This window comes from Vanessa tameamea, chromosome Z (assembly GCF_037043105.1).
Source record: "Vanessa tameamea isolate UH-Manoa-2023 chromosome Z, ilVanTame1 primary haplotype, whole genome shotgun sequence".
Lineage (NCBI taxonomy): Eukaryota > Metazoa > Arthropoda > Insecta > Lepidoptera > Nymphalidae > Vanessa > Vanessa tameamea.
Window position 1 is genome coordinate 11,216,188 of NC_087341.1, and position 15,099 is coordinate 11,231,286.

At 31.0% G+C, this 15,099-nt stretch overlaps 2 protein-coding genes across 2 annotated transcripts in view; both read right to left on the reverse strand.

Annotated features, from left to right (window-relative positions):
• LOC113403059 (period circadian protein) overlaps positions 1-6,812 on the reverse strand; it is a 28,728-nt gene extending 21,916 nt beyond the window's left edge. Inside the window, exons 1-3 of the mRNA XM_064220238.1 lie at positions 6,602-6,812; positions 3,519-3,626; positions 1,770-1,853 (exon numbers count right to left, since the gene is read on the reverse strand). Coding sequence (XP_064076308.1) covers positions 1,770-1,853; positions 3,519-3,613 — 179 coding nt within the window. The 5' untranslated portion in view covers positions 3,614-3,626; positions 6,602-6,812. The remainder of the gene's footprint in view (positions 1-1,769; positions 1,854-3,518; positions 3,627-6,601) is intronic.
• Positions 6,813-10,233: 3,421 nt separating this feature from the next.
• Positions 10,234-13,713, reverse strand: LOC113403053 (coatomer subunit gamma-2-like). Its single transcript, XM_026643484.2, has 2 exons — positions 13,012-13,713; positions 10,234-12,463 (listed from the first exon to the last, which is right to left on the reverse strand). The coding sequence occupies exons 1-2, from the start codon at positions 13,555-13,557 to the stop codon at positions 10,379-10,381; spliced, it is 2,631 nt and encodes an 876-aa protein (XP_026499269.1). The 5' UTR covers positions 13,558-13,713; the 3' UTR covers positions 10,234-10,378.
• Positions 13,714-15,099: the final 1,386 nt, after the last annotated feature.

Consider the following 15,099-nt stretch of genomic DNA (forward strand, 5'->3'; position numbering starts at 1 on the left):
AATGGTTTTTTTTGTTTTAGTACTTTGTTACAAAATATATTTTATATAAATTTAAATAGTCTGACTCTTGGTTAAATTTAATAAATCGATTTCATGATATGGTACTCCAAACTGATAAGAAATTAAACGCTTTTTTTCATAGCAACTAATCTTGATTCATGTTTAATATAAAGACAAATGAACATCAATACTATGACACTCAATAATGGCTAATAAATCTGTAATCGAAACAAGTATTATTTTTCTTTGTGTATTTATAAAATAATACTAGTAAATTTCTCAAATGGCGACACACGCTCCAAGCAGGACCGTATGTACCATATGGCTTTTTGGGCATCAGCCCAGGGTCCCGTGGATTCAAGGAGGCCCCAGCTAAGTCAAGTCAAAGTCAAAAATAGACGATAATGCGAAAAAATCCATAACTTTATTAAATTAAACAGAATCGTATGGTTTGCAGCCCTGCGAGTCCTGCCATTAATCAAACCCATTCAATTAATTTAATTCAAGTCTACGTTCAGATATGTCTAAGGTAGGCCTCTAAATAGTGTTAGCCCAGGGCCCCCTAAACTTACGGTCAGGCCCTGGCTCCAAGAAAGTTTCTTTTTTTTAAATACTAAAACAATAGTGTGAACAGAATGACAACCAAATATAGCGAATAAAGTAAACCAAAGCTTTCCTTAGAAAGAAATATTGGATAAAATATATACAAAAATGATTACAATTAATAAATTACCGTTTTTCCTTTAATTAGTTGACCATCACATTACATATAATTAAATTCGTAGCTCGAGTTACAACAAAATTTGCCCAGTCATTGTGACTTTTATTTGCGAAAAATGTCATCCAAATCCAAAACATGTTGTTTGGTAATACTTAATAACGGATATGTTTTGTTACAAATAACCGTGATGCCGATTCATTTTGGCTTATATTATAAATTAAACTTTAGGGAAATAAAAATATTACAATATAAATGAATTCCTGTTATATATATGTATATAATGTATAATTAATTATTTGACGACGTAATGAAATCGTTAATTCAAAGCCTTAGTTGATATAAATGCTTAGCCCACGCTTCCATACCATACACCGCTACTTTATTAGCTTTAACTACGTCACGAATTATAGAAATGTCACGTTTATGATACGTAGGCTGCTCGGCACGTTTTTGCGGTAGTAATTTCACATTTACGTAAATCCCCTATTGTTTGCAACACACTCGGAGTTAAAAATATATTCAAGCAATAACCTCTATACAACCGTTACGACGTTTTTGTATGAACTATCTAAAAATACTCTAAATCTAACTGGGTGTATTTATTTATATCATACTTAAATTTCGCTGTAAGAAAAATTATGTTATGCTATGTTATATTGCGATGCGTAGGAATAGTCTTATATAATAATTCTAAAAAAAACTTCTAATTTAACTAATTATTTATAAAAAAACGATCATGAAACACCTGGTTGGAACGAAGTTGCTTTCGCTTTATATTGCCTATTAAATATTAGACACGATTAAATGAAATTGTTATTAAAAATTCCGTGTGAATTAAAACAATAACAAAAACTACCTATAAATAAAATCCTATAAAAAAGTAAGAGAATAAGAAAGATAGGAGAAGTCATCTGGAAGAGACGTAATGTGTTTTCCTTATGTGACGATTCCTGCTATAGCGCTCTATTGTAAGCCGCAAAAAGAACTTCGCTCCAAAAACTCAAACATAAATACTACAATATTAATATTAAACAATGCTATAACATACCCGTAGCCAGAAGTAAACTTCTTGCCGCCATATCCGCTGCTACCACTTGAGTTGCTTCCGGAATGCATGGACTTTGAGCTATAACTGTTGGAAATATATATATTTTATTATTTCACCTAATTGAATGGGCTTATTTGGGATACCACCAATAGTCCATCAAATATTGTATATAGTGGTCGAAATATCGTAGCGACACATGAAATCAAAATTGTTTCCACCCCAGTTCGACATCACATTAAATAGTAGGTATACAGTATCGACCCTGTACAACAATTCTGTAAGAAGAAACCCAAATCTCACGGCAAATCACGAGCGTGAATGTGATATAATATAATGAGTTAAACTGTATAGAATAAACGTAGTTAATTCCACCACCCTTGACCAATGCAAGTTGACAGATACATTTAGCAGTTTTGTCCGACACGGGGAGGTTTCGTTGCGATGTTTTCCTTTAAGGTCGAGTACAAGACGTACATGTTACTTAAAAGTCTATTCGGTTTGAATGCACGTTTTCTATTCATAGTGCACTTTTTTGACTTAGCATGACTACTAGGTAGTAACAATGTTCGAATATGTCCGCCTTACATGGACTTCAAACTAAAACATGTTGACATCTTTATCTATTATCGATAGTTAAAGCTAGTGAAGTGATGTTTTTAAACGGTTTTATTTAGCTTGCCCTGTTTGTTATTTGGGTCAAATTTAGTAATTTAATGTAAAAATATTTTACAATTGTATTTTACTTGGCTTTGTGTCGTCCTGGGTAGGTACCACCCATTAATTAGATATTCAACCGCCATATAATAATACTCAGTATTGATGTGTTCCGTTTTGAACAGTGAGTAAGCCAAGTAAAAAGGTTTTTAGCTCCCAATTTTGGCCAAAAATGGTGGCCCATCGGTGTGAGGTCTGTTAATATTTCTAACAGCGCCAATTTTTATGGGCGGTGGTTACCACATACCATCAGGTGGCAAATTTGTCCGTCCCCCTACTTGTTACATATAAAAGTTATATTTTTTGTCATTACACCTTTTTTATTAGAATCTTCAAAACGCTTTTACAAATTGTTCCCGAAATTCGGCGCGAGTTCGAGTTCTATCAAAGATGTTGTCTAATTTAAACATTACGGCGCACCTAATACGCAAATTGATGCTGGTGAAATCAGGAGCAGCAAATAAAAAGGCAGCAAACACCTACCACAAAAATTTGTGTTTGGAAATTGTTGATATGCTCTACTTCACACATAATGCTAATGTTACCTTTGCCAATGTTTGTTCTTAAAATACCCAAAATCTTTTCTTTCAGATTTAGACAGGGTTATTAGTAATTCGACGCATTCCCGTTAGGAGGTAATTATAATTAATTAGGTTACTGCGTATCTTTCGATAAAAAACCTAAAAACATTTTATCGTCCCGACCTGAGGTTTGATGGACCTCGGCATGTACGGGCTTATATCTAGCCACTAGTCAAACGAGGCAGAGAAATACCACTGACTAACTCATCACGAGAACTCCGATACCAGCGGTCCGATATTTAGTTACACTTATCGCGAGTTAAAAATTTTTCACGAATTTTTTTTTTGTAGTTTTGAATTCAGTGGGTGAGGTATCGTAACTATGTATGAAATTTATCCCTACGAACTCCGAAAAGAACAATTCGATTTCAGGTCATTCACCTTTGAATACAATGTCAAAAGTTACTTTAAAGGACTTTATAAGTTGATTAATAAAACATTAATTCAATCCTACCTCCTTATTGCTTGAATTTTGTTGCAGTTTTTGTTTGAAAATGTAGACTTGGATATGGCTGCATTGTTTTCTGAATCTTGAACATTCTCCATCATTTATATTTTCTTCCTAAAAATAAACATTATTCGTCAAATTCCATAAAAGATAAAATATACACTAAATAAATACACAAGGGGACAAGTGTCACAATTCTGATTCGACAGTGCAGAGTTCAGATGTAGTAACAACAGATTTATTTTGTTACTGAGAATTTATTAACAAAAAAAAATAAGCTTTTTATTGGCCTGACCGCAGATTTGAATTTAAGACCTCTGAAGCGCCAGCCTCATAAGCTCGGTACAATATAATTAACGTGATTAGTTCTCACATATAAATAACGCCCATTTGAAGCTTAAAGTCATAAAATATGATTGAAATGTAAGTTTTGTATAATAATGGTATATACTACAAATGTTTAAATATAATAACACTACAATTCATCGCCAAGCTATTTATTAATTAGGTTTTTCAATAAGTATGACATCATGGTACCATAGTTATTTAAAACCGTCGCAATTCTCGTTATTACTTTTAAAACGTTCAAATATTTAGTATTGTCGCCTTGCATAAAATCGTTTAGAAATAAATATTTTCAAAAACTTAGGCTTTATAGAAGCTCGTGTAGGTAGCTTCGACCCACTTTTCGTTCCCCCAGAAATCCTCCCACAAAACATCAGTTTTTAGTATAGTTTTGTTCCGATTTGAAGGGTCAGTAAGCTAGTGTAACTATAGACTCGAGAGATATAACGTCTTAGTTATCAAAGTTGGTGGCGCACTGGTGATGTAACCGATGATTAATATTTCTTACAATGGGCAGTGGTGACCATTTACCATTTATCAGGTGGCACATCCGCTGTACACTTTTATTATTTATATTTTTTATACAAACAAAAAACATCCAACAAAAGATCGACACCAGCAAAGAAAAATGTTAATGGCACTTTTGTATAATGTGCAACGAACGTATTTCATTTTATATTTTAAATGCAATGTCTTTGCAACCGAAAGTTTCATTAAGGCCACATCAAAATTCGAAACAACATACATATTTAAAATTAGACACATTTAAAAAAAATCGAAACGCGTATAATGCCCACACATATGGTGACCACTTAACATCAGGGGAAAAAAGTTAGAGAAAAAAAGAGTCCGATGATCAAATCAACTCCATAGTAGATGGCTCTTTTTACAGAAGCGACTACGTTAAGATATTCAAGTCAATATATTTTTACAAGGAACTCTTATTGAATTTAGTTATATGATGAATGACATCCACATGATATGAAATCCTTTGCTTACTAATTTGATAGTATAATTTTTAGTATCCCCTTGTGTGTATAATATAATCAGACAATGTTATAAAAAATAATTTTATAAAATATGTTTAAACATAATATTAATATTGATCTCTATTTCACGATCAATTTTCCCACGAGACGGGACATAGCATTCCGAAATAAATTTGACAAAATAAATAGATGCTACTGTATTTACTGAGGCAATTATTTAGATAGTAGAATGATTGTACGGCACAGACATATTCTTTTGTTTTTAAATATTGTTTGTCTGCACTATTATAATTTTTTTATGCCTTTTAACTTGAGATAAAAGTTATAGTTACTCGTTATTGTGAAAAATAACATTCCTTCAAGCTATAAGTAATAAAACATTGTATCTTAATAAAGAACATCCACAGGAACATTGCTCATTAAAACAATATATTGTTCTAATTAATGAAATTGAGCCTGTCGCATGCAAATCATGCTTTAGAATGTAGGAGCTTATATGTAACACTTTAGCAACATAAAAGTAACATGTATATGAGTATACACTTACTAATATTATTACTAATACTACTTGTTCCGATCCAGCCGAATGTAGTTTTAGTAATGAAATCACCTATTAAACATCATCAAATAAACGAGATCAATTATTTCATCATTTTATATGAAATTACTATAACCAAATTAATAAAATCTATTAAAGAGGTAATTATAAAAATATTTAAAAAATCATTTTTCGCCATTCACGCATGTAAATAAAATAATATATTTTGAACATTGTAAAAACACATGCACACCACAATTCGCAAATGCAATAAATTGATATGGTATAAAGTGCTTTAAAAAATCACATCTCATGTTTAAATTTTACAATATGTTTGTCCAATAGAGATGAAAAACAATATTGTTCGACATAAGTATATATATATGAGTATATATTTTATTCATTTTTTTTTACTAGCACTAGGAAAAGCCTACTGTCAAAAGTCAAACTTAAAAAGTATTCTGTATTAAATGATGTCTATATATTTCAAATTCTAATAAATTGAACACAAGTTTATTACTTCAATGAGTGTATTGTGTTAAGTAAAGTAACAAATATGTGTACCTAATTATATTTGGCTATTAATAACAACCTGGGTGTCACACATATAGTTTATACCAAAGTATTCAAAAAACTCAAAAAGTCAATTAAAAATTTATTATTGTAACAAAAACATTTTATATATGCATTGAATAAACTGAATATTAGCTTTAACTGTGTCATTATATGGCTGATTAGAAACCCATCATCAATGTTTTATTTAAAAAGAAAAATAAAAACAATATTATGGAGACTGCCCACTTACGTTAATATGATAATTAAAATTGATTAATAATTAAAAAATAAAAATCCTTGTCAAATATCATGAGATATGTAAACATAAAAAATATAAGTTAGGTATATTAGCTTCCCATGTTGTGATAAGATTAAACTTATAATTCTCATTAATATTATTAAGTTAGGCTAATATTAAAAATATCATATGTAATACGTGTACCCTTTCTCACGAAATAAAATATTTATTATAATTTAATTTATTAAATTCTATAATTTTAAATATGACATACAAATAAACGTTTTTTATAATTTTTCTAACAAAATTTAAGCATCAGTATGACAGTTACATTAACAAAGTAATAATATTAGTGCATTGAAAAAATATTTTCTATCTATTAATTATATTCGACAAAAATATATATAAGTAAACTTTTTTTTACCTGAAATATAATTTAAAATAATTAAGAGTCCTTGAAATACACTTTTAACGCCACAAACATATTGTATATTTATGTTCTAGATGCTGTACCGATATAACAATCCGTTTTTATTAAATTTATTTTATATTACTGTCTTAAAGAGCTGTACCTTCCAACACAGAACGCTATTTAACACTGAAACTTGAATGAGACTGAGTGAGTCCCATAGTCGATTTGGTTAAGTAATTTAGCTCAACCGTAAACGTCGCGTTGCTTGAATGATGTTGAGGAAGACAGTCATAAAATTATATCGATTATCGATAAATTTATCTGCAATACTCAACTATTTTCTTTGCCATCATCTCAAATTATATATATTATGATCTAATAAAATGGAACTTAAGTATACCATTTTATATTATACTATATTTTGGTTACTTACGCATTTAATAAAAAAAAAATTTTTGACTTTAAAAAAATAAACGAAGTTTGCGAATTATACATACAATTATACATTACATTTATGAAACATATTTTTATAACTTTAAAAACTTTATGATGAAGAATCATTATTTATATTTGTCCGTCGATAAACATCTTCCAATACATCACTACGGTTCACGCTCAGAAACACGTGAGCTCAGCACGAATATGAAATGAAAATATATATCCATCGCAGGCCGTGTGTCCGAGAACGTGGTTATAGAAATAATATTTTCTTGCACATGTTTTGATCTTTGCAGGTTCCTTCTTATTTTACTTACCTACTAATATTTAGTCATATAGAAACAGAAATAATAACACTAGATGTGTGATTAAATTAAAAATCACATAGAATAATTTGAGTAGATTATGTTCCGGCTTTAAATGTATCGTAAGTATATGTTAATGTTTAGATGAAAAAATAAAACTAATTTTTTTTCATCTAAACATTTGGTTTCAAAAATAGTGTCCGTATTACTTTATGCAATATCTTAAAAACAACTTTTATCAAGAAGATAGAATATAAATAAGAAATCGGAATAACGCAATAAGCCAGTTATTTTAAAATTGGCTTATTAATACATTTGAACCTTTTTTAAAAGAAAATTATGGATATAAATATAATATATATATATGTACAGTATTTGAGCCGAGATGGCCCAGTGGTTAGAAAGCGTACATCATAATCGATTATTTCGGGTTCAAACCCAGGCAGACACCACTGAATTTTGATGTGCTTAATTTGTGTTTATAATTCATCTCGTGCTCGGCGGTGAAGGAAAACATCGTGAGGAAACCTGCATGTGTCTAATTTCAACGAAATTCTGCCACATGTGTATTCCACCAACCCGCATTGGAGCAGCGTGGTGGAATATGCTCCATACCTTCTCCTCAAACGGGAGAGGAGGCCTTAGCCCAGCAGTGGGAAATTTACAGGCTGATTATGTTTTTATGTTGTTATGTACAGTATTTTTAAATAGTATACCTATTTAATATAAGGATATAAATTAACTTATTTGAGAGAAAAAACGAGTACTAGACTAGTAGTAAACTAAAAGGTTAGTACCTACTTAGTATAAACTTAGTAGTTTCATGCCGGCTCTTCTAGGTAATCTATATTCTGAACCTAGGTAGTTTCACATCTAATTTGATGAAACAATCAAATGAGCCTACTTACTTAATTGAACAATGACGTTCAAGATCAGCTTTTTTCACTAAGAAACTCTTTGGAGTTTGTGGCAAATATAACAAAGGTAAAAAAAAAACGAAAAGTGCGAGTAAGCATGACGCACCAAAAAGTCCGAGAAAATTAAAAGCAAAAAGTAAAGTAACAGCCGACAGCCGCCCGGCTGCTGGCCTAAGGCCTCATTGAGAGAAATTTTCGGAGCTAATACCACCACGCTGCTTCGATGCAGGTTAACGGATACACATGTGGCCAAGTTTCATTAAATTTTGACAAATGCTGGTTTCCTTTTAGAGATTTCACCTTCGAGTACGAAATAAATTATAAACACAAATTAAGAACATAAAATCCACGCGTTCCAACCACTGGACCATCTCAGCTCTACAGTACAAACTTGTATGTGTGTTATTATTTTTACTATCACTGGAGTTCTTTCTTCTTCCGTTGTTTTCGATTGTAATCTCAAATAAATAATACATTTTTTTTTTTGTAATGTAGTTTGACCAAAACCTACCAAACTACCTTTTATATAATTGGCCATATATTTTGCCCTTGACATAGTAGTTTGATTTTAAGCATTGTTGACTTGAGTATAAAATTTTCATTTCAACTTTATACATTCCTAAGAAAATGGTTTTCGAAAGACGAATAAGAAAGTGATCTCATATTATAAGTAATCCTAAAATCCTTTTACTCATACATACAATATGAGAAGCCTTAAATCAGTTACCATAGTTATGACATTTAAAAATGGCGAACTTACAATAAACATCACCAATTTCACCCCATAAACTAATGTCTTACTAATATTAGTACCAGATATACTATACATTCGTTTGATTCCGACGAGATGACATGCGATACGTCGCTATTAACGCAATTTACTTGCTCTCAAAATGAAGATAAAGAATAAGAACAAGAAGAATTTGAATCGGACAAATAAGCTTCGTTACTTTTTTTAATTGATATCGCTTTAATTTTTTCCAATCTTTGCTAATTTCCATTATTTTGCAATAGATACAAATTAAACAAGATCATAACTGACTTGTGGAATTAATGAATAGGCCTATTGGGGAAACCACTTTAAAAAAAACGCGCTAAGTACACTACCTCATAGGTGGCGTGGAAACGTGTGCATATTATGACTTTTACAACTTTTTGAATCGTAAAATCTCAGAAACGGTGGCTCGTAGGAAAAAAGTATTAATACATTTTTTGTAGATAATTTTATAATCTACAATTTTTGGCTGAGGTATTTTTATAATAAAACTTACCGTTTTGTTGAAAATCGCGAACTCATTTTTTTTACCTTTGACCTTAATTCTTTTTTCCATAGGCAGGAATGGTGGGGAACTTCAACATTTTATTTTTAAATATATTTTGAAGAATTTTACCAATTATCAGCTTGTTGTAAGATTATATATGTTCACTCTTGTTTTCTGGTCTAATTTGACCGGATTATTATGTGTATAATATAAATAAACATTATAGGAAATTGTTGATATATACATTACCTATAGATCCCTAAGTTTTATTAATTTATGTAACATTTTATTAATTATAATCAAAAATAGTTTTGTGTTATGTTTGATATTGGTAAAGATGAAAATAATGAATTTTGTATTGACACGTTAATCTTTTAGTCACTTTATAATATGTTAATACTTTTGCTATGCGCTACATTGTTATTAGGAATCCCATAAAAAAGTATATATATATATATAGGTGACTACTCTGTTACTGACTATACTATTACTTTTAATTATTAAATATCTTTGTTTGTAATAATTTAAAAACAATAGCATATTAAGGAATTTAAGAACCACACTATCAATGGTGATACTCAATCTAGTTTTGTTATTTTATTATTTGGTATTTTGTCAAATGATCTATTTCCTAAAGCCAATGTAATTGGTAATAAAGAACTTACCTATAACAAAGCAAATCTCAATCTATTTTAGGGAATTAATAATTTTAAAGAACAAGATCTTTGACATTTAATGTTTATTTTAGAACATTGATATTTTCTTAAACATCAAGTTTACAAATAAAATTTAATAACATATTATAATATAACATTGATTTTATATATTGTTAAATGGCTTTTACTAAAAATTCTGAAATTAATACATTTAACTAACTGCGGCCAGTATTAATGTGGCAATATCTTCTCGAGGAGAACGAACCGTCAATTGCATTGTAACAGCTCCTTGGGCAGCAACTAAACGAGCTCGAACCAACATCGGAGTACCTTCTCTCCATAAACCACCACCACGAATTTCTTTTACAGCATCTCCTCCTGCTGCTTTTGTTAGTCCTAAGTGTTCACAAGTTGCAATAGCTGATTTTGGCAGACCCAAATGTTCGCAAACAGCAATTGCAGCTTCATTAACATCGGTTTTGGACAAACCAAAAGTGTCACAAGCTTCTGGTGCTGTCGCTCCTCTTTCCCAGGAAGCTTCCCATTCATCAGTTGCAGCGCGTGTGCGAAATTGATCAGCACATCCGATTTCAACCTCTTCTAAAGGATATGTATCAGCATAGCCCTCTCCAGAGTCTGGCAAGCCTGTTGTTGAATCACAGTCTCGTACTACAAACTCCAAAGTAGCTCCAATAGTTCCTAAAGTTTCTATAGGGTTTGCTGGAAATTGCAAAACGCAAAATACGCTACCTTGCACATCATATGGCAATTTTTCACATGCAACTTCGGTGAGGATTGTATAACCAGGAGCAACATCAAGACGAATATGTACCTTTTCCAGGAATTGATCATTGAGTGTATTCAAACATTCAAACTGCAATATCAAATGACGGGTAAATATATGTTTCACGCAGCGTACACGATATTCAGTTTCAGGTTCCGTCAGGTCAATTGCCTCACATGTTTTGAAAATAGGTCCAAGTTTTTCAATACCAGGTACAATTTTCAATTGTTCTGAGTAAATTTCTTCACGAGAGGCAATTGGCTGATTCGAAATTTCGACTTGTAAGGGAGTATCTTCATTCTCATTTTGTTCTTCTGTAGCTGGTACAGTTGAAATGTCAAAAGGCTCATCAGGTTGTATCAAAATGTGATCACTGAGAGCTTTCTCCAATAGAACAGGATTATGCATTGGCACATTTATAATATATTCGTCAATCAGTTGTTTGTCATTAGAATCCAAAATGGCACTATAAAATATTGCTCGATCACGAACTTCGTCATCATCATCTAATTGACATCGGGATAAAAGAACCCTGATATTCGGTAGTAATTCTTCACGAGTAGCTCCAAACCGAGCAACAGCAGACACAGCAGCTGCACGAACAGGTCCAGATTCTAATATAACTCTATTGTAAATGTACCTGATATATCGTGATGGTTGGCGAGCTTTAGGACCTTCACGCCCTAAGACATGTAATATTCGAACGGCCAAAGATGTATGCTCACAATCTTCGATAAATTCGCAAAGATGTGCAAGGCCTGTTTCTTTGGCATCAGGATTTTCCTCCACTAAAGCAATTATAGTATCTGCAATAGCTGTCTTGTATTCCACGCCACCCTCCTCACGTAGCATTCCAGCCAAAAACGATGCAAGAGATTGATGTTTCCTTGGATATTTAGAACAAAGGCGCCTAATCGCACGAACAACTACTATTTTGAATTCATCAGATATTTCAGACATAAAGGTAGAGATTTGCTTCATTAAGCGATCAATTGAACTTTCTGCTCCAGTTGCAAGAAGAGTTGTAACAGCTAATGTAGCAACAGAGCGATTAGGGTCTGATATCAAGTTTTCCAAGTCAACAGCACAAGCGGCAACAGCATTTGGATGTTTTGCTGTTAGTTGTGCTAAAGTACGAGCACCAGCAAGTCGTAAAGTAGCCTTTGATGATCCACAAAATATCTGTAAAACACTAACAGCCTGTGCTAGATCTCGAGCAGATTTTCTCAAATTAACTATGGCATGAGCTGCTTCATACACCACAATTTCTGATTTGTGACGTAAACATGACTCAATGAATTCTAAATAGGGCTCTGATGAATCAGTTTGGTCTTCTTCAGCCAATTTGGCAGCAAGTCGTACTAACAAACACATTGCATATGGTGAACGCAAAGGAGAACGGGCAAGTTTTGTAACAAGTTTCACTGTTGATAAACGGTCATTGCGTCTTGCTCCTGCTACTACTCCTAGGGCATGGTATGAAACCATTATATTGTCTGACATAATAGCTTCCTGAAACAAAAATTAAAAGTTAAATAGTAATGTATTAGACAATGAGATAGAAAAAAAAATAAAAATGAACTGTCAACTTGATTTCAATATAGTTCAAACATTATTTGTCAACAAGCTAAGATTAATAAATTGTGTAATAAAGATAGCATATCTTATTTGGAGCTGATTATTTAATAATCACCAATTGATTTTTATTTTTATAAATGAAAATGTTCTGACAAATTTTCTTCACAAATGTCAAATTCTTCAGATTAATGTTAAATACCAGTTAACTTGACATTGAAACATTGACAACACCCTAGCTGTATATATTTTTACTACATCATGTGTCTACCTATTTACTAGAGATTTCCATAAGCCATTTCAGTTCTAAGATCAATTATTAGATCAAGTATAAATTTATTTTCTGTATTTCTCATTAAAAAAATTCTTCCATCTATTTAGTGTACAATAAAGTATATTTTGTATTGTATTAATACAGTATAATAATTTAATAGTTACGATTATATAGGTATGTATGATGTCATTAGATTATAAATAACAATCACCTGTGCATCATTGACCCAACGGCGAACTAAATCAGGAACTGTTGCAGATAAATGCAGAGCAGACACAAGAGCAGCTGAACTAACTGCAGGATTTTTATCAACTATGGCCTGTTTCATATACCGTTCTATAGCTTGTAACATACTACTATCTGTAATGCTACAAAGTGCACGGATAGCTGCAGCTCTATACAAATCCTCCTTTCCTGTCATGTCTTTAGTTAGAGACGATGTCACGATTATCACATCTTGTGCCATTGAACTTAATTCTTTAATGCACAAGTAAACTAAACGGCGTAGCACAACATCCTTGGACTGAAACAGTTTAGTTGTAGCGAAAAACATGTCAGTAGCTTCTTGAGTAGTAAGTTTTTCTCCTTGATTTAGTAAGAAAATTATTTTTGTTAAAATATGAATGCATTTCCTTGGATTCACCGGGGTAGAGTTGAAATAACGACATTCTTGTAACAACGTAGTTTTATCAAGATTCTGGAAAACACTGGCCCCACCATCTTCTTCTTCCTTTTTATCACGTCGAAACGAACTCATTCTAGGATTTTTTTACGAAACCAATAGAGATTTTAATGAAACTTATAGCTGGCTAATGAAAAATCAATACTATTGTAATACGACGTGTAATTTGTGATTGACGATTTTATAATCTTTGATGTAATGTCAAATATGCAGGTAATACATTTTGTCATAAATGAATGAATATACTTTTTTTTATTAAATAAACTCTCACACAAATGTCACCTCTTATACAGCCTAATCTGTAATTTTTTTGGTTTGGTTTAATAGTAATGTAAATAAATTCCAGTTTGAAGTAAATAAATAACAATAATTAAAAAAATAATTAATATATCAAAATGATTCGAGACTGAATAAGATTAAACATTTATTGGATTAATTATTAAAAAAGGATTAAGTAGTTAAAAGTTCTTCAAGTTTATAAGTAACATCACGAGATTTTAAAAAGGCAATTAAATGATGTCGAATTTAAAGTGTTTGCTAAATATAACCTCAACTCATTTTTAGTAAATTCTTGTCATAATATTGTACTATAAGAAATAAATTTAACGCCTGACGTTTGTTTAGCGTGCGTTTACGCACGCGTACATTAATGGTTTAATTTAAGTATGCTGTACACAAGAGTACACTAACAGTTATGTCACGTATGTTCTAATGTAATATTGTTTATCAAGAATAGAATATTATTGTTATTATTATGTTTCGGTAAAAAATAAGATTTAAATTAATTGCTATTTGTTTGATGAAAACGCATTCCAAAATCAAAATTTTGCAGATTAAAGTACATTTTAAGTTACTTATTATTAACTTTTTAGGGTTATATCTCTAATTTATAAAACTTTTTTAATAATGCATTTATTATCAAGTTCAAAATATGATAAATAATATATATGATTATTGCGACGTATGCGTAAGTAAGTAACTACTATTCCAGAGAAAATGTATTATAAATAAATGCTATACACACGCCATCTGCTATATCTATAGGTATAGCAGATAGCGTATCTATAGCACATATATAGGTTGGTAAACGTTACACATAAACATATAAATTAAAGGAGGTAATCTTGTAACAGTAAACACATAAACATATAAATTAAAGGAGGTAATCTTGTAACAGTAAACACATAAACAATATATCAAGTTACTTTATTCGTTAAAAATTAAGTCATCGATTCTAAACTCTGAAAAAAATATATCATTTATCTATGGATATTTTCATAAAATATTATTTTTTGTGATGTTGTGCGTGTTGCTCATCAGTGTATATAAAACGATACAGGTATTTAATAACAAAATATAAATCGATTTATTGAAAAAAAAGAACCTATATATTTATAGTGAACCTGGACTATTTCCTCTTCGGTTAGTCATTAAATAGAAAAGAACTGAATAGATTCAAATACAATTTTACTTAAGTAAAGCGGAAGGGAATAGGGATATGTGTCTACTGTCTAGCTTTAAAATTATCAACTGTGTTAGAACCATCAGGTAACGTGAGTAATAAATATATTATTAAAATAATTTATTGTATTTATATTTTTAGAATGAATGAATGAA